Here is a 23437-nt window from a genome sequence, read left to right as displayed (position 1 = left end):
TTTGCATTCATGCCAATTTCGATCTGCCAGTGTGGCTTGACAGTGACCTCTAATCATTTGCCCTTCTGGGTTATATCGAGGAAAAAAATTCGAATTTGACATTTTTCTACATTGCTCTGTTTACTACTCATATGGCACCCAAAAAATTCAACAATAAAAACAAGGAACCAAAGACTCCTATTACCAACGATCCTCGGTTTTCCAGTGTTCATAATGATCCTCGTTTCTTGAGACCCAAGAAGAAGGATATGAAGGTCACCATTGACAAGCGTTTTGCTGGAATGATGGAATCCAAAGACTTCAGTGATGGACCTCGAGTTGACAAGTATGGCCGCCGCTTGCAACAAGGAAGCGCCAAGAAAGAGTTAGAACGTTTCTACCAGTTGGAAGAGTCAGACGATGACAGTGAGGATGAAGATAAAAGCTTGGAGCAATTGGAGAAGGAGCTTGCTGAAGATCCTGATAATTTGGCTGACGAAGAATCCGAGAGCGAATCTAGCGAGGAAGAAGCAGAGGCAGGCGAGAAAGCTGGATACGATATTATGCGTGGCCGTGGTGATATTTCATCGTCTGATGATGATACCTCAGATGAATCTGATGCAGAAAGCGATGTCGAGAGCGAACTGGATGAGATTGACCGCATCAAGCACATTCAAGAAGGTGAAGAAACCAGTCGTCTGGCTTTGGTCAACATGGATTGGGACAAGATCAAAGCTGTGGATATTTTGAAGGTATTGGGCGGCTTTAAGCCTGATACTGGTATAATCAAGAGCGTCACCATCTATCCCTCTGAATTCGGTAAAGAGCGCTTGGCTTTGGAAGAAACCCAGGGTCCTCCTCAAGAAATCTTCAAGAGCAACAAGAAGAAGGACGACAGCGACGATGATTCTGACGACTCTGACGAAGAGATTACTGCTGAAACCATCATCAAAAATCAACTAGAGGAAGGCGATGGCCAAGATTTCGATCAAGAAGCTTTGCGTAAATACCAATTGGACAGACTCAAGTATTACTATGCTGTTATCGAGTGCGACAATCCTCAAACTGCCAAGGTCATCTACAAGACTTGCGATAATACCGAGTATGAAAGCAGTGCAAACTTTTTCGATCTGCGTTATATACCCGAAGACATGACATTTGATGATGAACCCAAGGACACCGCTACCAGTGCTCCTGAAGGTTATCAGCCCACCAAATTCAAGACTGATGTAAGTTGTAGTCATGGTTTGTCATAACAATGCACTGATTGATGACTGTAGGCTCTTCAACGTACCAAAGTAAGCCTGACCTGGGACGAGGATGATGTTGATCGTTTCCAATTGACTCGCAGAGATTTCACCCAAGATGATGTCAAGGATCTTGATTTTGACATATATCTTGCCTCCTCTGACGACGAAGAGGATGAGGAAGAAGACGTTGATGCCTTGCGCGAGAAATACAGAAAGCTACTGGGAAGTAACAAAACGCAATCTGCCTATGAGGACAAAGTGGACGAAGAAGAGGATGATGGCGACATGGAAATCACATTTACTCCTGGTTTGAGTGAAGCCGCTGGTGCTCTTGTCATCAAGAAGAGCGAAGACGAACCCAAGGAAGAGACGTCCATTGAAACATACATGCGCAAACAAAAGGAAAAGAGACAAGCCAAGAAGGCAGCTAAACACAAGGAAGCGAAATCTGACCAAGAGGATGGAGATTGTAAGTATAGACTGAAACGGCTAGTGACCTGGACCTAATCTAAGCTTCTTGTAGCTGATATGGATGCTGAAACCAAGAACGATCCTTTCTTCAAGGAAGCAATGGAGGAGATGGCTGATGAGGGTTTCGTCGCCAAGAAGAAGGAGTCAAAGAATGCCAAAAAGAAGAGAGCATCCAAGCAAGAGCGTGAGGAGAAGGCCCGTGAAAGAGCTGAGCTCGAATTACTCATGGATGATGGTGGCAAGAGTGAAGGTTTCAACATGAAGGAGGTGTTGAAGAGAGAGAAATTAGAAAAGAAAAAGAAGGGAAAGAAGTCCAAGAAGAATGCTGATTTGGGAGAAGATGATTTCGAGATCAATGTCAGCGATCCCCGTTTCTCTGCGGTTCAAGAATCACATCATTTCGCCATTGATCCCACCAACCCTCAATTCAAAAAGACAAAGAGCATGCAGAAATTACTGAATGCCAGACAAACAAAGATGAAGGAAGCAACAGAAACAGTGAACGACCAGTGGAAAAAGGAGAAAAAATCCAAATCTGACAGCACATCGACATCTGCTCAAGACAAAACATCCAAATCATCTCTTCAATCACTGGTTGCTTCTGTGAAACGTAAAGCTAATTTAGATAAATCAAATTCTGGCAAACGTCAGAAGAAATAAAAAAGCAATATTTTGTATAGACCGCATAACCATTACTGAGAAAGTTGGCTGCAAATAAACGTAGTTTTATTTAAAATACCAAAAGAATCCGTAAATCCAAATGTTTAATAGATTTATTTTTGGGCCTTGAGAACCTTCTTGACAATCTTTTGCTCCTCGATCAAGAAAGCACGGACAATACGGTTGCGGACACAGTGGGCACAACGAGAGCCACCATAAGCACGGCTAACGTTCTTTTGAGTCTTGGAGACGGTAGCAAACTCACGAGGACGGAGAGCCTTGACCTATTAATATATATATATTGCAATCAATACAACAGACCTCATTCCACATGGCATCCAGTATACTTACACCAGCGAGAGCTTCGCCACAGTCACCACAACGAGGAGCCTTGACAGGCTTCTTTTCGTATTGAACGACGAGCTTTCCACCTAATCATACACATACAAAGTCAATATCCAAATGTCGATGCTGTTTTGCATATCATCTCGTTCTTACCGGGAGTCTTGACAGCTCTGACACGGTTAGAACGGGTGTTGTAAGAACAGCGGCGTCTGTAGGTGAGACGTTGAGCCATTGTAGATATCTAATATGATGATTGTCGTAACAAGACGAAGAAAATGAGTTTTCCCTATTCAAAATTTCTATCATCCCCATCCATGAAATGTGATTCTCGTAACATAATCTATCCATCTGTCATGTAGATTCAACACAGCCACACTATCCATCTATCCTCAAATGCATCCAGATGTCCTCCCTTTCTCTCTCCAATGGTTAGGATCACTCACCTATGGTTTTGGAAAAAGAAAGAATATACTATAGCACCAACATTTCATTCATGTGTACGAGAGAGCTTCCAGTCTTCTAAGCTTAACTGTCCGGCCCGAAAGTGCCTTCGATAACTTCCTTATTTGTAAACCAGCAGCTACCAAATTTGTCGCCGGAGCTACATGGTAGTTATGCCATCCTTCAATTGACATGGTGTATGCCTACACAACAAGCAGTGCATGGCATGCCATGTATTTTACAAACAGATATGTTTCTAAATATGTATCTAGCATCCTAAGAAGCTAGAAGTAACCATCATCTTTCAACAAATTCCACATGTTAATATCCAATCATGATTATAAAAACATATTGCTATTCTCATATTCTTGAATGCGTTAACTAGTGGCATTAATGCTCTCAGTCAAATCGCAAACCCTGCATTTCAAATGTTTGCAAGAATGCATGGCCGAATCTTACTCAAATATCGAAATGACACTTCAAAACTCCAAATGTCAGACACCGCTCAAAGCAAAATCCTTAAATTTGAATGTTGATCTATTCAATAAAATTCAAATTTGAAATGTCTACGGTATCAGCTTTAGCTCGCATTTTTTCTATTACTAGTTGCCATAATATCAATTGGCGTCATGATAAAAAGAGAGGCATTGCCTTTGGCAGCTAAAACTAATTGTATCCTCGCTCAACGTTTTTTTTTTTTTTTTTTTTTTTTTTTTTTTTTTTTTTTTTGTTTAAGATTGGCCAGATTTCGGTCAAAATCTATTCAATCGGCTTATTTTCTAAAATTAGACGTATGTTTTGTGATGCTCATCCCATACTTCCTAAGCCAATTCTGGAGTACTTTTCAAAGCGCTTCTAACGGTGCTAATTAAATTAGATGTTTTGAATAAGCTTATTGAGAAATCCTTGAACATATGAAATGTCGTTTCTGGCCAAAATGTCGAAATATTGCATATGTAGATTTCACAAACGTAGTTTCAGGGGTTGCTTTGGATCAATACAATCATTTTGATTCAATATATACCATAGTAGAAGTCTTCATTTTGATGGTCAAAAACGTGATCGTTTGATTTTTGATGAAAGTTTTTTTTTTAGGTGATATTGTTTTATTAGGATAATAATTAGAAATAAGACAAATGCATCAAAGAGACGGACAAGTGTATGCGAGCAAAGTGACTTGCCATATATAAAGCCATTATGATAAATCTAGTAAGAAAGTTGCTTAAGATTTGACAATTTTAACACTTCAGTTCTGATTTGGCGGCTGGTTTGGATTGAATCAAAAGGCATGTGGTTGTAAAGCTGTTGATAATGGTTTTTTGATGAAAGTCATGAGGTATCCCTCATGGATTTTTGGTCAATTTTTGATGATCTGAAAAAAGTTGAGCAAAGGTGTTAAGAAGTAACTGTTAGATGAGAAAAACTGTTGGGTGTTACTCTGATGGCCTAAAACAGCTTCTAACGCGAGAAAACACGGCTTGAATGTGTCCATATTATGCTGTGTTTTGCATAATTTGCATTAGTAAGATGCTATATTAATAGGCTGCTTGCCTGTTTATGAATTGTTCTAGCTGGTACATCCGTGGAACACCGCAAAAGAGTCAGATTTACAGTCATAAATCCTTAATGGCGTAGTATTACTGATAACCGATGCTAAAAAAAGCTACATTAGTAGAATATTTGATGAAGCTTGTAGTATTTCAAAGCGACGGATAAAGACGATCGCCAGTGCAAGGCGCTGCCGTGTATGTTGACTGAAACCAGAGCGAAGCGAAGCTAAAGAACCACTTGAGACATAGAAGCATTCATAAAGCATGGACAGTATATTGCATCTAAAGTTTGATTGTATGCCAATTGAACAGATTGAAATTGTAAACAATGAATAAGCCTGGTTTCTACAATATAGCCATCTGTGGGAACCGTTGAGTTAGATTAAGAATATCACTCTGGTATGAGAAGTCTTCTGCCAATAGGCCAGTACCATTCAATTTCACTGATCCGAGGCATGTCCATTCGGTCTGTAAATGAACCGAAGCTCAGTTCTGGTGATCTACATGCACAGAAGTGCAATTATATTACCCAGTGGTTCAAGCAATTAATACTATCATAGCATATTAGTACTTACTAATTAGTTGCTACTGGAAAAAGGGAGAACGCTCAATCAGATTTCATACAAATATTTATCATGAAATGACAGGGGAATTTGGAACCGATGAGTATCTCTTATTTTGTCAAAAGACTGTTTTTCCCTTGATTATTTTGGCAGAGTTTCTTTATGTTGCATATATATATATATAAAGCAAAAACAGAGTCAAGCCCAACCATCAAGCCTTGGATCTACTTTGAATGAAGTTGAGCAAATCGACATGATCTTCCAAAAGAGATAGAACAATATCCATGTGTTCCAAATGTACAACCACTGATTGAGGATCCGAAGAATTTTTTTTTCTATTGATTTTCACGAAACCTCAACGTTTCATTGCAATTGCCCTTTTAACTCTATCCTACTCTTTTCTGTGCATAGCGATATAGCAGCAAAACAAAGGCAGATCCACTAGAAGTATATACCACTGAAAGAGATACAATATGAAATCGCTTTTACCGGAGGCTTCTACTTCACCGCTCATTGCAGCTTTGTATGGACACTTGGAAGCAACAATCCACTTGGTTCAAGTTGCCCTCAAATTGGAATGGACAATATTTAGTCGTCTCTTGGCAGTTCTGATGTTCCTCACAATGGCGTACATCATCTACATCTTGATCACCTTGCGCCATGGTCGCCATCCTTTGATGATTTGGGAGAAATTAGGGAAACCTGTCGTGAAAATTTTTAGACCTTGGACCTTTGCTCGACTTTTGAACAACAGTGACCCTTACGCCCGTTCTATTGGTAAGGATAACACAGATTTGGTTTATTGATTTGGCCTGTGTTTAATGAAGGTATAATAGATATGCGTGTCTCTACTTTTTCACGTGGTTTTTGTACTGCTATTATGCGGGTAACGTAGTATAGCAGATGTTCAGAGAGCAGTTGTTAACTGAGATGTTGATTTCATGTAGGATCGTCATAGCACACACAACACACAAAAAGGGTAATTCAAATGCTACGACTTTTTCTTAGCTTTTCATCTAACATTTTGCGCAGAATACATCCTACTGCATTGGCAACATTTGCCGAGACGACAGGCGGATTGGCCTTGATGAGCAACTTGAAAAAGAAGGATAAGGCAATTCTGATCTCTATCAAAATGGAGGTAAGCGTTCTATGTAGATGTACAGCAAGTATGTTTGTTTTTATTAAAGGATTTTGTTTGTATAGTACAAGAAGAAAGCACGCGGACTTCTGACTGCTAGCTCGGATTACACACTCCCGAGTGATTTAGAAGAAGGAAGACATGAAGTTAAGACTGAAGTGGTAGTCAAGGACCGAATGCTGGATACAGTTGCAATTGGATACTTGGTGTGGTGCGTTGAAACGAAGGAAGCATGAAGCGTAATGTAGATGAAACACCACCAATAATGGCTTGTTGCCTCCTAATTTCAAGTGGAGCACAATATAAATGTATTTATTTTATACACAAAAAAGCATAAAAACAATAATAAGGGCCACCCCTTGATTTCAGCTATAATAATTCTCTTTTTTCTCTCTCTTTTTCACCTCGTTTCCTCTTTTTTTTTTTACTCCTTAAACTATAATACTAATGGCTGAGAATAATCTATTTCAGTTGGCTCAAGTGGTCACTGAACTTCCACTCCATCGCCATCATCTTAAGATTGAGCAACAACAACAACAACAACAACAACAGCAACAACAGCCCTCCTCTCCTATGCCAAATACACGCTCCAGTGATCCACAACAGCAACCACTATTAGTCAGAAAAGTACCGTTTCTCATTACCAATAATTGATTTCGTGTTAACCTCTGCTTTTTCTCATAGAATGCTTGCATTGTATGTGCAATCTGTTTCACTTGTTCAAATGTAAGTTATCGTCGTCTCAGTCCTTCCCCACACTTAGAGTCCCTCTCAACTCACCTACACTTTATGGCTAGTATTTTGGCGTTAATTGCCAGTGTTCAGAGACCCAACCGCGTCGTGGCAAGAATCTACCAGAAGGAGGTCTTGATTCCAGGGCAAAAAAATTATCGCCTCAAGATAGAGATGACTATGAATTTACATTGAAATGGTTGGATGAATTTACACACAGCATTTACAGAGACAGAGATCATCAAATTGTTGGTTTGAATGACTTGACAGAGGTATCACTTTGCAAGGCACATTCTAGTACTCTTTACCGTGCCAAGAAGAGGCATCAACGTAACATGAATCAACAGCAAGCTCCGCCTTCACCTGCTGATTCTAATGGCACTATGATGGAGGATGTTCATCGCTCTTCATCGGTGGACTCTTATCCGTTGTTGCCTCAGCCGTCTCCCAGTTATTATAGCAATGTTGTGGGTGGAGGTGCTTTGGCTCAAAAAGTACGCGAAATATCCTTCCAGCAGCAATACAGCAACAACAATCGACAAGATGCGATGGCTGAATCACCTGACTTTTCCATGATGACCACCTCTACATCTGCAGTCAAGAGAAAACGGACATCTACCATCTCTAAACCACCCAATGCAAGCGCATCAACACCATTATTGTACTCTAATAACCACCATACTCAACATCCACATCATCACCATCATTTACATCACCCACATCCGCCTCCACCTCCGCCTACATCGTCGCAGCAACAGCAAGTCGCTCGCCCTAACCATAGCTTCTCCTCACAATTGCCACCACTTCATTTACGTACACCATCTTTATCATCATTATCCTCCACACTACAACACCAATTGCATGTGACACCCTCATATAATTCAGCACGGCCCATGATACCTCCTACATATTCCAAAGTAATAGAAACAGTTTCTTTGAAGAGCTCCCCATCATTGAATAGCAATGACGACCAGCAGCAACCACAACAGCAACAACAGCAAGTATACTACATCAGAAATTTAGCTATTACAGACTCTTATACATTTCGAGATTTGTTATCGGAAATCGACTTTGCGGGATCACCTCCACCCGGTAAGAGGGTCGTTATTTCTGATTTGAAACGAGAAAGGATCTTCCCATTAGGCCAAGCTATACGAAGTGTGATCAGATACCCAACGGATACACATGTTGAATTTTACCTGGGTCTTTCTGAAAAGGCTTCAATTGACTGGAATAACTATCATTAAGGGCCTTCCTACTTTTCTTCTCTCTCTCTCTCTCTCTCTTTTATTTGTGGTTTGCTCTTTTTCTCTCTTCTTTTTCACTTTCATAGTTGTTTGTTGTTTATTAAAAAAAAAAAGTATACAGTTACCTAAATATATTTGTTGTGTATTCGATTGTGTATGCATATTTGTTTTATCAAGTTTGTATGAGCCATCTTGATGGTTATACTATATATATATATGCTATAGGTGCGTATCCATTGTATTGAAGACCAATGAGGGTGATGACTATCTGTGTTGGTAGATATGCTTTGCATGTGGACTGCTTGATAGCTACCGAAAGCTCATTCCTGAGCATAATGCATGTGAGCTAATTATTACATTTATAAGCTAGTCATCTCCAAGGCTCCAGCGATAGTAAGCCCTCGAGTTTGATTATAGCTTACTCTTGGGGCTGCATTTGAGACAGGGAATCGTCTTTGCGAACACGTTCATACGAGTAGTACACATTTGCAAATTTAACCGGTTTGACTGTAATGCAGATCACAATAAAAGAGAGAAAATTCAAAAACCGTGTTACATGAGAGATTTATTTATAATGTGTTACATCTGGTGTAATTTTGGAGTCTTTGGTGGTCATAACTCGCCATGTACGGATTGACAAGACCTAGATTCTTCTTTTATACCGCCTTGCTCATGGCTCTAAATCAATGGCTCCTGAAATCGCATTTGTCTTGAGTTAGACAGTGGCCTCATGTCCACAATGTGGCATTTTCAAGAGCAACAGGACTGTACACGATGCACTTTGTGAGTATACACCTCTTCTTGTTCCTCTCTGGAGGACAGATACATCGGTTGTCAGCTTAGATATTACTGTATCCAAGATAGCTTGCATAGTAAACCTGAAGGCAGCTCCTTCAACCTTGATCAATGGTGCTTTTACTCTCAAAACGACGTGTTCTATTATGGCTTGAGTGGAATTCCATCAAGATTGTACCGTCTTTTCTGGGGTGGCAGCACTGACAAATATTTGAGTGCGCTATACAGAGGCAAATAATGCACTTTTACTTGATAGGTCAACATACTGCCAGGCTGGAAAGCACTTTATCGTAGTCTTAGATGGGCATGATGATTTTGGTAATGTAATTCGCAGCTAGCGTTTCCAGCCCAGGTTTTTGGGAAACAACCTGGGCTGAAGTATCAGATTGAAACATACCACGTACAGAAACCAACTAATTGACTTGCAATGCCCTTTTCAATTTGGGTCTAACATCAGTTCGAATACATCATTGCGTATCTACTAGGCCCTTTTTTTTTTTTTTTTTTTGTTTACTTACGCATAGCCACGTTGTTCTGTACAATTAAGCTACATTTGACATTTGAACTCAGAGTTGTGCTTTCTGATGGTGATCCAAAAATAACAATTTGACAAAAAGCCAAGCATTAGAAAGCTGATGAATGCCAACAAAGCCTCAAGCAGCCAGCAATTCTTTGAAGAGCGACTCCGCCTTGGATTGTTAATGATGCGTTTCGATAGATAGTGTTTGAAATGGAAATAAGAGTTCCTTGTGCCAGGATGCGATGTGGTTTATATACAAGGGTCGCATTATTGGTGCAAGAAATGTCTCTTGATGTGTTTATCCAGCTCTGACAAATCATCCCACACAATACTTCAGAGCAAGAAATGCATGGCAGCACGGGCAAAATCCCAATTGAGAAAGTCAATGCTGGAAATTGATTGGCATTGCCTCCCCCCCTTTTTTTTTAGGTCAAACAAACATTCGAAATGTGTAATAGTTCGAAAATAAAAGAGTCAAACAAGCTATTTATATTGTCTTTTTCCTTGCTCATCCCTTTCTCTCTTTTGTTTTACACACACCTTTACTAATATACAAAATGTCGATCGTGAACAAACCAGCAGCTGACAAGGATGAGTGTCATTTAACTGTACTTTCACAATCATTTGCAGATGCAATGCCAGTGTACTCTACAAGCAACAGCTTCTGGGATGCTTTGGTATTACAGCAACAACAGCTAGGCCAAACCCACCATACGCTCAACAAGCCCATTGGAAACATATCACAAGACATTCATCACGAGTACAACCCTGATGCAGCACTGTTGGCAGTAAGCGCATCTCAACAACTGGGAATACATGATTTGATTACAGCCCCGAATCTCTCCTTATTTATGCCATGCCATCAGAGAAGCGTAATTAAGGATGATGTTTTTTTAGCACAGCCCTCCAGTCATCATGTCGAGATAGACGATAACGCCTCACTTAGTAGCCTTTCGACCTTATCCTCATTTCAGCCGTCAGTGACCTCTCCTTACTGCCTGTCTCCCGTCAGTTTGCCTACTCATTTCTTGTACAACCATGAGCCATTATTTGAAGGCGGCATCATAGAAACTGACGACAGACCCGTATTGGACTATGATGGAGGAGACGAAGAATATGGCGATTTCTCATCAGCAATGACTGGATCAGCAATGACTGGGTCAGCATCAAAACATCAGGAGCAGCGCTTATCGACTAGTGAAGATCTGGATTGGCTTAAGCTCTTGGATGCTTTTCATGCAGATGTGGCCAGTGACATACTTGCTTCTTCTGAAACAGCTGTGGGGGATGATAAGGATGGCCCCGGCCTCAGTGACCTTGCTAGTGAGAGTGGTTTGGATGATGTGTTCTCAAATGATACCGTTCTTGGATCAACAAACAATAAGCGCAAGCGTGTAACCAAAGCTCAGTCGTCAACACCAGCAAAGGCAGCAGTAGCGAAAAAGCCTCGTCAAAAGCGCCAAAGAAAGATCAAGCTCACTGTCAAGAGACAGCTCAAAATGAAAGAGCACGAGGATAATTCAGTGGTAGTTTTAAACGATGCTGAGTCTATCCAGAAACCAACTAGCAGCAGTGACAATAATGAATATGATGATATGGATCAAAACAAAGAGATACAAAACTATCATCAGCTGACAGATAGTGTTATGAGCGATGGCAACAGCACAGTGTTTCAACAGTTGACAGATGCGAATGTGGACTGGTGTAGATATTGCGGCACTACAGAAGGTGTAAATTGGAGACCTGGACCATGGGGCAAGCGTACGCTCTGCAAGTAAGTAACACTCTATATTTTGTTTGTAAGGTTTGTAATGTTAATTGTGATTTTATATCCATAGTAAACATGGATGTGATTATAAGGGATACGGTCTCGCAAGTCGTTTGCCCCGATTGGACTTATCGTCCTACATGGATGAAAAGATAGAAGATCGTATTCGTCCTATTGTTCAGGAATTTTGCTTGGTGTGCCAATTTCCGAAGCAAACAGATAGCAATCAGTTGATTCATTGTCAAGGTGGATGCTCTCGTGCGTACCATCGGCTCTGTCGCAAGCCCTCAATCACAGTCAACCCTTCTGTGCGTTGGTATTGTGGTGCATTATGCAAGGAGAATCGTAAGCTTAAGAAAGTTGGTATGTATATTTATTTGGACTAGTGGTGATATTTAGAGATTAAAAGAGCAATTGATTCTAGTTGTAGAAATACCTCGCAGCTATATGCCTTTAATGCAGTCGTTCCCAACAAAATCAAAGAAGAAGACAACAGCCTGAACCGTCATTGTATAGATCCTTAAATACTTTATAATACTCACTCATTTACCCATCAACTTCGAATACTACTGTAATACCAACTCACACATAAAGATCACATACATCCATAGAAGTAGCTTGAAAGCCTAAATGAGACAAACTCGGCACATTTGAGCCGATTGTTCAAAACTTGATTAATTCAACTAAAGTACATGGTTCGATGGATAGCAAGCCATTCGTTCAGCAACAAATACGCAATACGGTTCAGTCTATCAGCTTACACATGATGGATGTGTTTTACATGGAATGCCAATTTACCAGGATGTTTACCGGTATAAATTTCGACTGTCAACAACTGCTTTTTCCTTTTCCTTCCATATCATCACTATTATTGTAGCGGACATGCCAGGAAAGTACTTGCTGAAGTTTATTACAAGCTTTACCTTGAGAGCTAAGAAATATTGAAAATGTGTTTTGATGATGGCGCGACTAGCGATATTGTTTCCAATTTGAACCATCCAATTCGTTTACATTGTGAATTATATAATGGAATCTATTGTATTGGGGATAGCTCACCTCTATACAGAGACACGTGTTACGTAACAAATGTTGTTGGTATCAAATTCTCGTCTAAAGCCATTTCAACGTGCCTCATTTGATATCATGTCTAATGTGCTTCCGCGTATCACCTTTTACCAACGGCTTATTTAGAAAGGACATGTCATGAAGAAGCACCGTATTCATTTGGATTCCTCTGGAGATGCATACTTGTAGACAGGTCATGTCCCCATACAATCGACCTACATGAAATGACAATTCTTCAGTGCACAGCGATTCTTTACTCAACTCAAATGGCTCAATGATTTATCGCAAGCTGGCCAATAAAACAGAGGCATTGAAGTTAGGCAAATTTTTTTCTACGAAAGGGAGTCCTTATTCATCTGCATTTTATCAGTTCCTTCAACAAAAAGACATATGGATGCACCATGGAGCAGCAAAGATACGCTCAGTATCAAAGACCGAGTCTCTAGGTAACCTATCTCATATTAGTCTCCATGATACAGCTGCTCAACGGTTAGCATTGGCGTAGATTGTCAAAAGAAATCATTGATTTTGAAGAGTACATCAAGCCAACCAAGACAGAAAAGCTGAATCGAGACACACTGCTCTACTGCATCACTCAATTAGTGGAATCGCTGTGGCCCAACAACTATGAAATTACAGCATTTGGATCCAGTGTCACCGGATTGCAGTTTCCAGCCAGTGACATTGACATCAACATTGATTTCGAGCAATTACCGAAAAACAATGTGATCGACGTACTCAAAATCATACGTAAAAAAGCGATTGCGCAGCACATATTTTCATTCAACAATACTAGACTGGCAGCAGGTGCCAAGGTGCCTGTGTTTATGGGTGAGGACGATAATGGTGTTTCAATAGATATTACAGTACAGAACGAATGCTTCAGTTCCGACAGAACAGCTGCGTGGGTCGCAGAATATCCTGCTTTGAAGCCTTTGTTCATGGTCTTGAAACAGTCTATTGCGAATTGCCGAGTATCTAGTTTACCACAATTCGAACCTTTGTCTGCTAAAACAGCTGGACTCGCTAGTTATTCGCTGGTCTGTATGATTGTCAGTTATCTCCAGGTAAATGTTTGCTATGATGAGGATCGCTGAAGGTGGAAACTAATTCAGGACATGGTAGTTACAAGTACCCGATACATTGAAGCCCTCAGATCCCAACTACTACGGTACTCTGTTGATAGGGTTCCTCAACTTTTACTCTCAATTTCCAAGCACATCAACGGCTATATGTTTGACAGGCAATGGAGCGTACCTTTCAAAAAGCGAGTGCCCTATTCCATTGGATACAAAATCAGGCAAATTGACCATCGTTGATCCTGACGTCGAAGGTATGGATTGAGTAGACGCAGTTGGGGGGGGGGTACAGTTTATTGATCTGGTTGAGAATAGGTGTTAATGTAGCTCGAAGTACATTGCGATTTGATACCATACAACTTATCTTTGGAAAAACGCTCGATAGTCTCCGTAAACGCATTGCATCCAGCTCAAAAAACGAATCTATTTTATCGTCGATAATCAAAGTGGAGAAGCATTACTACGGGGACCCGCGAAGAGAAGGACATCGTTTCAAGCTACTGCAGTCATGGATCGATACAGGAGCACCTGCTGTCAAAAATAGAGGGTTTAATCGCCGTCGCGGTGGCATTGTGCATAAAGCAGGTGGTAGAGATCGACACGAACCTATCAATCGTCATAGAGATGACAGCAGGAAGAACCCTTATAGTAAAAGTAGCCCGTATGAGCGTCGTGAGAATGTAAATAGCCGTGTATCCTTTGAGCGTCGTGAGAGTATAGGCAGCCGTCCATCCACATCATCGCCGTATCGTCAGCCTGGATACAGTAGGATGCTGGAACAAGATCACAACAGCAGAGAATACGAGCGACACAAACGAAACAACAATACACACTTGGCAGAACATTACAGAGAAAAATCTGAGAGATCGCAAAAGAAGAGACGATACAGAGATTAAATTGAACAATATGCAGATCATTTATTTGTGTAATAATAAAATCAAAATTAAGATGCTGAGCATATGAAATCAGACCTTACCAGTAATGAAAGGATGCACCAGCGCTTCATGTGGAGTCATACGTTTGTCAGGACTAAGCACCAAACATTTATCCAACAAGTCAATGAACGCCATGACCAGACGGGTCTCCTCATCAGGCATATTGGGCGTCGTAGCAGCTAATATACGCGCCTTGACATCACGAATAGGCTTCAGTATGGTCATTTTCTTGACAACTTCATTCTTGGTAATACGGTCCACCTCAACTGACATGAAGTTGAAGTCTTCATCAAAGTGGTCTGATGTGAATTGCGCCTTACGCAACAGTTTGTTGGGGAAACGGCCTTTGAGTTCCATGATGTGCTTCAGCATTTGGTTATTGCTTCTACCAGGAAACAGAATTTTGCCAGTAAACAGCTCATACAAGGTACAAGCAGAGGACCAGATATCAATAGCGTAGTCGTAGTGGAGACCCAGCATGATTTCAGGTGCACGGTAGAAGCGAGAGACCAGGTAAGGGGTGATAGTATTGTCGCTGGCATCAGACGCAGAACCCAAATCACACAGTTTCAGCGTGTTTCTGTTTTCAGAGACGAGGATGTTGTCTGGCTTGATATCAGCATGGAGTATACTGCACTTTTTCAGCAAGGACAGACTCAAGAACAGCTGCTGAGCATACACACGAACAGCTTTGATACTGATGCCTACATCTTTACCATACTTTTTGAGTACATCACGTAAATTCATACTTAGTGTTTCAAATACCAAGCACAAATGAGATCGATGCTCAAAGTGTCTTTGCAAGCGAATAACATGCTTTTTGTTGTCTGGGTCTGCGTCCATTAGTTTCTTGAGAAAGGTCAATTCTTTTTGTCCTGCTTTGTACCTACAAGAGTTGAGATTAGCATGAGTGGCTCTATCTATATGAAACATGGGCTCAAGAAGCTACTTACATGGTCTCATTGTTACGGATCAACTTGATAGCGACATCCTCATTCGTCTCTTGATCCTTGGCCTTGACAACTGAACTAAAGACACCGCGACCCAGATTAGCCAGTACTTGGTATCTGCCATCTAGCACTTCTCCAATGCGCGTACTATAATAGCCCTCAGGATCATCCCAATTGTCTATGAGATTAGGGTTGGTGGCAGCTGTAGTTGCGTGTGTCATTAAAGCGTTTTGGCCAGTGGTGATATCTGTAGCAGCGAACATGTCCAAATTGTCAGAAAACATGTCAATTTCAGTTGTCGTTGTCGGTTTTGGCTGTTCTTCCAATTTCTCAGTGTAATCAGATGCAAGCATGTCGGCATGGCTGTCTACACCAGGCTCTTGCAAGTCCTTCTTTCGAAGAAGATCAGTCTGTGATTCGGAATGATGAAGGTCTTTGTCCATGGCAGGGTCATAGTCAGCAGCCGATATATGTTGAGGGGATTCACTCGCCTTGTCTTGTGGCGCTTCTTGCATAATGACATCGCTGCTTGCAACTGGCGTTGCTGCACGTTCCTTGGTGATTTGAATGGGCGAAGAGGGTGTTGGCACTAGTTGACACTGATATTAGTATATTCTCATGCCACAGCAAGGGTCAACTTTCACTTACAGGTAGGCGTGTTAGGCGAGGAAGTTGCAGGGCTTTCCTTGTATCTATTCAAAATTGCCTGTCTTCGCTTTCTGCGCTCTTCAATCAGTCTATCTTCTTCCTTTTTCTTTTCATCTTCATCTTCAATTTCAAAATCAATGATAGGGGGCTCCTCTTCCTTCTTTTCCTGCTCTCTCTTGGGTATTTGACTACGAGTCGAGTCAAGTTAGCCACTACGAACAACCTCAACATCATAGACACATTACCTCTTGACTGTCTCTGGATCTTCTATGGTAGTAGCATACCTTCTACTCGCACTGCTGCTGCTGTTAGCAGTAGACTTGGAAGGCGATCTGGATCTTTTACTATTGTAATTATCACCAGGATAGGATACATGTGAGTTTTCTCTTTTATCCTTATTGTTACTATTACTTTCAAAATCACGCGAGTGTCTCCTTCTCGATTCCGAGTGATGTGAATAGTGCTCACGACTTCCATCCCTTCTTTTACTGCGGGATAATCGCTCGTATTCGGCAAATGGGTCGTCCTCCTGTGTTGCTGCAGATGATGAAGTAGCAGAGCTACGTTGTCGATTGTAAACCTGGTCTACGCTACGCTTTCTGTTGAATGGTTTGCTTTCATCATCGATTTCGCCTGCTTCGTATTCATGGTGTTTACTGACTGGAGACATTGGAGGATGGTAGGTGCTTTGTGTGTGTGTGTGTGTGTGTGTGTGTGTGTGTTTTAAGTGAATTTTATAATGTTTTTGGTTTGTTATATATAAGTTAAATGTGCTTGATATGCTTTACTGTTTCTGAATGTGATGAGAGAGAGAGAGAGAGAGAGAGGCTTTTGTATAAGCGTGTGGTGTATTGTGTAGATAGTGTTAATGTGCTTTTACAATTGTATAATTACACAATGAAAAGAGGTTTTTCTTTTTTCCATTCATGTCTTGATGAGAAAAAGCTCGGGGCACAGTGCGACAAGACTGTTATTGGGTGCTCCTTACCATCAATGCCAGCATCACTATAGTATAGTATGCTGAATGAAGTAAATCAAGAATGACAAGCTTAGCACTTCCGTAAAGACCAAAAGACATCTTTATTGAATCATTCGCAATTACATTTACAAAAAGAATAAGGGTTATAATAACAGAAGTCATCTATCCGACTGTCATTCTATTCGACACATTGTAGCCGGGAGATCGCTGTTGATCATCTTCAGGCATATCGGTAATCAAGACCTGATCAGAGCTTTCATTGTCGTCAATCAGTAAGCCATTGTTGTTTCTACCTAAGCCTCTCCAATCATGACCGGTGGACCAAGCAAATCCATCTTCATCAAATTCAGTCATCAAAGCCATGCCCTCTCCACCAAGCATGCTCAACAAAACAGGCAACAACACAAGGCCATGCAAAGCACCCAAGACGACGATAGAGAGATCTACATCGAAAGCGAGAATGAGTATAATGCTGACAAGTGTCTAGAAATAATCCATCTACTTACACATTCTAAAGTAATACACTTCAAAGATTTTGGAACGAGTGAATGCCAACACAATGATACCGGCAAATTTGGTCAAGGTGATGCCACAGAAAACGGAGCTACCTACGTCGGCCATGCTCTTGCCGGCTCTCTCTTCTTGGCTGCCGCTGGCAACCATGAAGCCACGCGCAATATGACAGCAGAATTCTACGCTGATACCGACACAAATTACAAGGTTCACGAGGCTGACAGCATTCAGACTGACACCCCATAAGGTCATGACACCAATAACATCGATCAAAATCATAATGACAACGCTCATGACAATTAAGCCGCAACGGAGACTGCCCAGAAGAGCGCTGGTGACCAAGAAGATGGACAGGATGGCTAAACCAAGGATTTGGAAGGCCATGGACACAATATAAGTATACTGTTCAAAGAAGATGTAGAATACAGAGTAAGGATAGATTTCCAGTCCTAGTTCTTTGCCGATATTGTCAGCAATACGTTGAGCAGAGGCGTAGGCAGAGATGAACTGGTCCTGGTTTCTGAGAGGGGTGTGGAAGGTTCTGAAATGAGAGGTGTTCACAGTGATTTCCTTGTGGTTGGCAACGATAGCATCACCGTAAGCAGCTTTACCGCCAAGAGGACAACTTTCATCAGGAGACATTTCAATCCAGAGATCATAAAAGTCCAAAAAGCTTTGGCCTTGAGGGAAGGACTCCATGCTGACATCCCAGTGAGGACTGCAGTAGGTGCACTCATCCTCGTCATCCCACTCACCGCACAACTCCCATTTGCGAGCATAGTAGGGCTTTTCCAAATCACTTAATGGACGACGAGACATCATTTGATCCTTCTTGAGTCTGCAACACTCCGTAGCAGGGTTGAGCCACATCATGAAATCGTCAAACCAGACACTGGTGGGCTCTCCAATGTAAGACACGTTGGGTCGCTTTCTCTCTTGCTCCAATGTGTTGGCCAAGGAGCGTTCATGACATCCAGGGAATTTACCGCAAATCTTCTTTTGTACAGCTCGTTCAGTGACATTTGCGTCTTTGACTACAAAGTAGACGGGAGGACCAACATTGAAATATTGATCTAAATCATTGAAATACTGCACCAAATACGAGTCAGATGGTAAGGCAATACGCTGGTCAAGGCCCATGGGCAATTGAGGTGCCAGGGAGAGGCCAATGGTGAAGAGGCCGAGGAACGCAAAGCAGATGATGTAACGAGCAGTGAGGTTTAAAATGGTAGGCACGTAGTAACGCTTGACAAGCGATGACAGGAAACCTTCCTTTTCGACTACTTCAGGCGCCTTGATACGAATACATGGCACACAATCAATGCGGCTGTTCTGTTCTCTGTATGCATCTAGCACCAAGCAAGACACAAAGCAAGTTACTTGGAGAACGAAATCCACAAAGACAGCAATAGAGGCAACAATGGCAAAGCTACTGACAGCTGGCATGGTAACAAGCGTGCCTAGAGCAAAGGCAATGGTTTCGCTGAGAGAGCTAAGCAGGATGCTGGGGCCCATTTTACCTAATGTCTTTGCAGCACGCTCTTCGATCGACTCGTCTTCTCCCAATTCAACACGTCGAGCGTATTCGTGGCAGAGGATGAAAATATTGTCTACACCTACAGCAAGCACTAGAAAGGGGATTACTTCAGCAATGATAAGCGTAATCTTCTTGCCTGTGAATGAAAAGATGCCCACTGCAGTGGAGACAGAAAAGATAACAATCAAGATACCACACACACCGAGACTGAACTTGGAGTCAATCAAGAGACGGCGAGGGTTGAGAGACGATAGACGGCCCAATGCAATAGATGCGTAAATGAACATGACGAGATAGCTGATAATCACAGTGCCAGCGTCTGTGTTGCTCGACTTGTTTAGTTCCTTCTCCAAAGAGCTCTACATATAATGTACTTTAGTTTGTATAACCCTCTTCAGGTTCAATACACGAAGACTTACCTCGGTAGAGTAACTGATGCGGACACCCTTCCATTCAGGGCGATCATTCAATCCTTCCAAGATGTTGGCCAATAGCGTCTTTTCCCAATGCTCGGATTTGTCGTTCATCGTTTCATTAACAGAATTGGTCAAGACAAATGTCACAACAAAAGCTCTGGCCGTGAGATAGTCCTTGTCTTTGTAACCACCCAGGATCATTTCAGGTTTGAGAGGTTGCTGGAATTCAGGCAAGCACATGGAGGGCTCAGAGGTGCACTGCTGCAATTCGCTCTCCCATGAAGCGGGGTCAAATTGATTGATATCGCCTTGCCAGTAGCCAGTAACAGACTGAACAATGCAGGCATCGCCGTTGGGATGGAAACAGACGTCTTGCAAAGTGTCATTGTAGACGTTGGATTTGAAAGATCTGATCTCATCCTCTAATTTAAACAGGTTCTCTAATCTCTCGGCTGAAGCAATAGGCTCATCAACTTGATTGACGAAAAAGAGCTGAGATGTGCGATAGAAAGGTGTGAAGTTGTCGTCGAAATGGTGCTTTTGAGCCAATGCAGTGGATGAGGGTGACACCCACAAATTGACCGGATTTCTCTCCAGTGAGAAACGAGACCAGCCTAAAGAGCAAACAGCTACAAATGCAAGCGACGTCATAATGACAACCCACGGATAGCGAGCACAAAAGAGACCTTGATAGTAGAACCAGTTTTGCAACCGAGAATTAAGCCAATATCTGCGGGGTGTATAGTCCGGATCTAGCAAGTTCTCATCATCATCATCCAGGATATCATCTTGATCGTCTGAGAGAGCCAGACGCTCATACAGGCCTCTTGATTCTGCACGGTCCAAGTTGACACCCAAAAATTGCTGCATCCACTGACCTACCCGCTTGTTTCTGGCAATTAACAGCGTAGCTCCCATAGCTAAAATGGTTGCGTAGGTGATCAACATAGCAAAACTCCAGCAACGCAACAATCCAACATGGCATTCAGGTTGTTCCCCAGGTGCAGGTGGCAAAATAGGACACACTGCTTGACAATCAACGCAAGCACAGCGATATGCAGCGTCTGTGTCGTTGCATGGTCTACCGTCTTCATTATAGCGATCCATGCCATCACTGGGTGTCTGATTCAATGCAGGGAAATCGATCTGAAAGGGACTTCCTAATCCAGGACGCTTTCTACCCATATAAGACAACATACCATGCCATTCTTTAGCACCTCCTCCGATGAAATCCATGGCATAACCGTTAGCAGCACCAAATTGAATATCTTTACAGCTATCAAAAAACTGGTGGCCGAAATTATCACCCACCCAAAAGTCTGTTCCTGTCACTGAAGTGGTGTTGTCTGAATTCTGTTCTGTTGCTGTAACATTGACAAAGGTGGATTGATCAGGGGAGCAAGTAAATGAACACCAAAACTGCAAAAAGTTCTTCCAACAAGCAGGACACGAAGCAATGATGGTTTCTGCTCGTTTCACTTGGTCCACCAAGCTGTTAAGCTGATCATTATCGCAGCAAGCGGGACCCGTCATGTAATCAGCACCACAAGTATCTACTAAAAGTTGTCTGAATTCTGCTGTATCGGGCTCCACTGCTGGTGTATTCGTAACACAGGGAAGTTTACTGAACAGACTGTCTCCACATTGTCCACGCATGACACAGACTCCTTTTTCATGAGTGACGCTGGTGATGGATTCAGACGAAGCAAGCACTGAGATGAGACATGTACACCATAATAGTAGTAGAATCGGTATTGGTGTCGATAGTGAACTCTTGAACATTTATGTGTTGGAAATGTGTATATAAATGAAAGAGTAAAGAGAAGAAAGAGAAACGAAGAAAAAAAAGTTGATCATCTTATCAATCCGTGCTACCATACGACCTCACTCGGCGAAATAAATGGTGCGTTTTGGTGCACATAGGCATTTTGCATGACGATGGTATTCTCGCGCTACTTGAATCATGCATGGCGACTCGCATCCATGCCATTTAGAGCGAGTAGACATGGCATGAACATTGTTGGTTGAGTCAATTCTTTTGACTAGAGCCGATACGTGCTACATTTGGCATTACAGCTAACAAAGAAATCCTCAGAGATGATTGTAAAGCACTAATTACTGACAATCGCATTTGGATGAGCAGTTTGCGCCGATAAAGTTTACGGATTTATATACAAATGCACAACAAAGGAGAGAAAAAGTAGCTTGGCTAAATCTCAGTACGTTAAGCTGTAGACATTTTCTCATTAGCATTGAAAACATTAATTGCATATATGATGCTTAAAGGTTTTTTATTACTTGCTCCACGTAAACTATAGTAGCAGGACTATAATCAAGCCGTGGACGCAATTTCCTGTGATAATACTGTATAAGTTTAGACAGGTGTATGAGAACGGTTTAAAAGAAGGACAAATTATAGACTGGCGTGAATGAGATCCTTGTCAATCATGTTTTGAATGTCGAGTCGAATACTATTCAGCACAGTGGTGGGAGCGAAGGAAGTTTGATCGAAGATAAGTCGACAGTGAGCCTTCCAAATGTTAGACATCATAATGATAGATGACTATATGATGGGAGGAAGCACGAGGCCGTTGACTATATTCAGTATTGTAAAACTCTAGAGTAAGGAGAGAATGGCGGGTATCATCCATGGTTATCGTGGGCCAGAAGAACTCAGAGATAATACCCTGCCAAACCGCTGCCTTGGATGGGCATTCAAAAAGGAAGCGGTCATTGTCTTCATAATGAGTTTGTCAGCCGGCCCCACCAGCCAAAGTTAATTCAAATCCAGAATCATAGCCTGCTTCAGATTGGCCAAATCCTAATAATTTTCGACTCGATTGAACTATTTTAGCAAACTCGATTAAGTAAAATATGATGAACATCCTATGCCTCTTTAGGCTTTCTTGGAGTGTTTTTCAAGGCGCATCCAATGGTACCAAGCAAGATAGATGTTTTGAATAAACTTATTGAATAATTTACGAAAATACGAAAAGAGGTTTCTGGCCAAAATGTCAAATTTTTACATGTCAAAGTTCCACAAAGATAATTTCAAAGGTTGCTTTGAATCGATAGAAACATTTTGATTTAATATACACCATAATAAAAGTCTTCATTATTAAGTTCAAAAACGCGATTGTTTGATTTTCGATGAAAACCATGAGGGGTACCTCATGCTTTTTGGTCGATTTTTGGTCATGTTTTTTAGTCCCCAAAAAGTTGAGCAAAGGTGTCAGAAAGTAACTGCCAGACGAGAGCAGTTGTTTGGTGCTATTCTGACGATCTAAAAGGGCCTTGAGCGCAAGAAAACGCAACTCAAGTGCACTCAGATTTTGCTGTATTAGGCACACTCTTGACTAAAAAGGAATAATATCTGTATGACACTTGCCCGTATATGAAGTAGCTACGTGTATATGGATGTAGAGCATCATAGAAGAATCAGATCCACAGATAATATAGAGTTTTTATGTGTAAGTGGAGGGTCAAAATGAAAGTAGCAGTATTTTGATAAGATACGCAAGAACAATCAGTAGCACGAGCTGCCGCTGCGCAGGTTGGTTCTCACCGAAGCATAAACGCTCATATGATTAGTGATTTTATATTAACCAACAATCAGGGTTCTTCTAACATTTTAGCTACATTAATTTGCGATATTAGCCAAAGGTCCACGGCAGCGCGAGCCATCTCAACGTAGGTTGATTTTTACCGAAGCGAAGCGTAGGTCAGGAAACCACCCGAAGTGTCGAAAGGTTCGTATACCATAATAAAAATCTTCAATTTTGGTGTCAAAAACGCAATCGTTTGATGTTCGTTAAAAATCATGAGGCGTCTCTCAAGGTTTAGAGGCGATCTT

The 23437-nt window shown here is 41.6% G+C and overlaps 8 protein-coding genes across 8 annotated transcripts; 5 read left to right on the top strand and 3 right to left on the bottom strand.

The window, feature by feature from the left end:
• Positions 1–131: 131 nt before the first annotated feature.
• RCK2_1 (Protein kinase) lies at positions 132–2360 on the top strand (the record flags this gene model as incomplete). The annotated part of the gene is made up of 3 exons (XM_064820792.1): positions 132–1208; positions 1260–1698; positions 1753–2360. The coding sequence occupies 3 exons, from the start codon at positions 132–134 to the stop codon at positions 2358–2360; spliced, it is 2124 nt and encodes a 707-aa protein (XP_064684712.1).
• Positions 2361–2473: 113 nt separating this feature from the next.
• ATC70_001395 (uncharacterized protein) lies at positions 2474–2937 on the bottom strand (the record flags this gene model as incomplete). The annotated part of the gene is made up of 3 exons (XM_064820791.1): positions 2474–2644; positions 2712–2791; positions 2859–2937. The coding sequence occupies 3 exons, from the start codon at positions 2935–2937 to the stop codon at positions 2474–2476; spliced, it is 330 nt and encodes a 109-aa protein (XP_064684711.1).
• A 2795-nt stretch (positions 2938–5732) lies between these two features.
• On the top strand, positions 5733–6636 carry ATC70_001394 (uncharacterized protein; the record flags this gene model as incomplete). The annotated part of the gene is made up of 5 exons (XM_064820790.1): positions 5733–6036; positions 6096–6145; positions 6207–6238; positions 6292–6400; positions 6466–6636. 5 exons carry the CDS (start codon positions 5733–5735, stop codon positions 6634–6636), a joined length of 666 nt encoding a protein of 221 aa, XP_064684710.1.
• Positions 6637–6847: 211 nt separating this feature from the next.
• GLO2_1 (Cytoplasmic glyoxalase II) lies at positions 6848–8379 on the top strand (the record flags this gene model as incomplete). Its single annotated transcript, XM_064820789.1, has 3 exons — positions 6848–7027; positions 7085–7126; positions 7198–8379. The coding sequence occupies 3 exons, from the start codon at positions 6848–6850 to the stop codon at positions 8377–8379; spliced, it is 1404 nt and encodes a 467-aa protein (XP_064684709.1).
• Positions 8380–10251: 1872 nt separating this feature from the next.
• On the top strand, positions 10252–11963 carry TSA1_1 (cTPxI; the record flags this gene model as incomplete). Its single annotated transcript, XM_064820788.1, has 3 exons — positions 10252–11468; positions 11533–11825; positions 11887–11963. 3 exons carry the CDS (start codon positions 10252–10254, stop codon positions 11961–11963), a joined length of 1587 nt encoding a protein of 528 aa, XP_064684708.1.
• Positions 11964–12917: 954 nt separating this feature from the next.
• Positions 12918–14502, top strand: ATC70_001391 (uncharacterized protein; the record flags this gene model as incomplete). Its single annotated transcript, XM_064820787.1, has 4 exons — positions 12918–12973; positions 13033–13594; positions 13653–13860; positions 13922–14502. The coding sequence occupies 4 exons, from the start codon at positions 12918–12920 to the stop codon at positions 14500–14502; spliced, it is 1407 nt and encodes a 468-aa protein (XP_064684707.1).
• A 69-nt stretch (positions 14503–14571) lies between these two features.
• Positions 14572–16809, bottom strand: KTI12 (kti12, chromatin associated; the record flags this gene model as incomplete). Its single annotated transcript, XM_064820786.1, has 4 exons — positions 14572–15427; positions 15495–16080; positions 16140–16327; positions 16385–16809. 4 exons carry the CDS (start codon positions 16807–16809, stop codon positions 14572–14574), a joined length of 2055 nt encoding a protein of 684 aa, XP_064684706.1.
• Positions 16810–17280: 471 nt separating this feature from the next.
• HPT1 (hypoxanthine-guanine phosphoribosyltransferase) lies at positions 17281–21366 on the bottom strand (the record flags this gene model as incomplete). Its single annotated transcript, XM_064820785.1, has 3 exons — positions 17281–17561; positions 17625–19527; positions 19588–21366. The coding sequence occupies 3 exons, from the start codon at positions 21364–21366 to the stop codon at positions 17281–17283; spliced, it is 3963 nt and encodes a 1320-aa protein (XP_064684705.1).
• Between the last annotated feature and the right edge of the window lie 2071 nt (positions 21367–23437).

Source organism: Mucor velutinosus (genome assembly GCF_035048745.1).
Source record: "Mucor velutinosus strain NIH1002 chromosome Unknown tig00000041, whole genome shotgun sequence".
NCBI lineage: Eukaryota > Fungi > Mucoromycota > Mucoromycetes > Mucorales > Mucoraceae > Mucor > Mucor velutinosus.
This window is presented reverse-complemented; position numbering and strand designations above follow the sequence as displayed.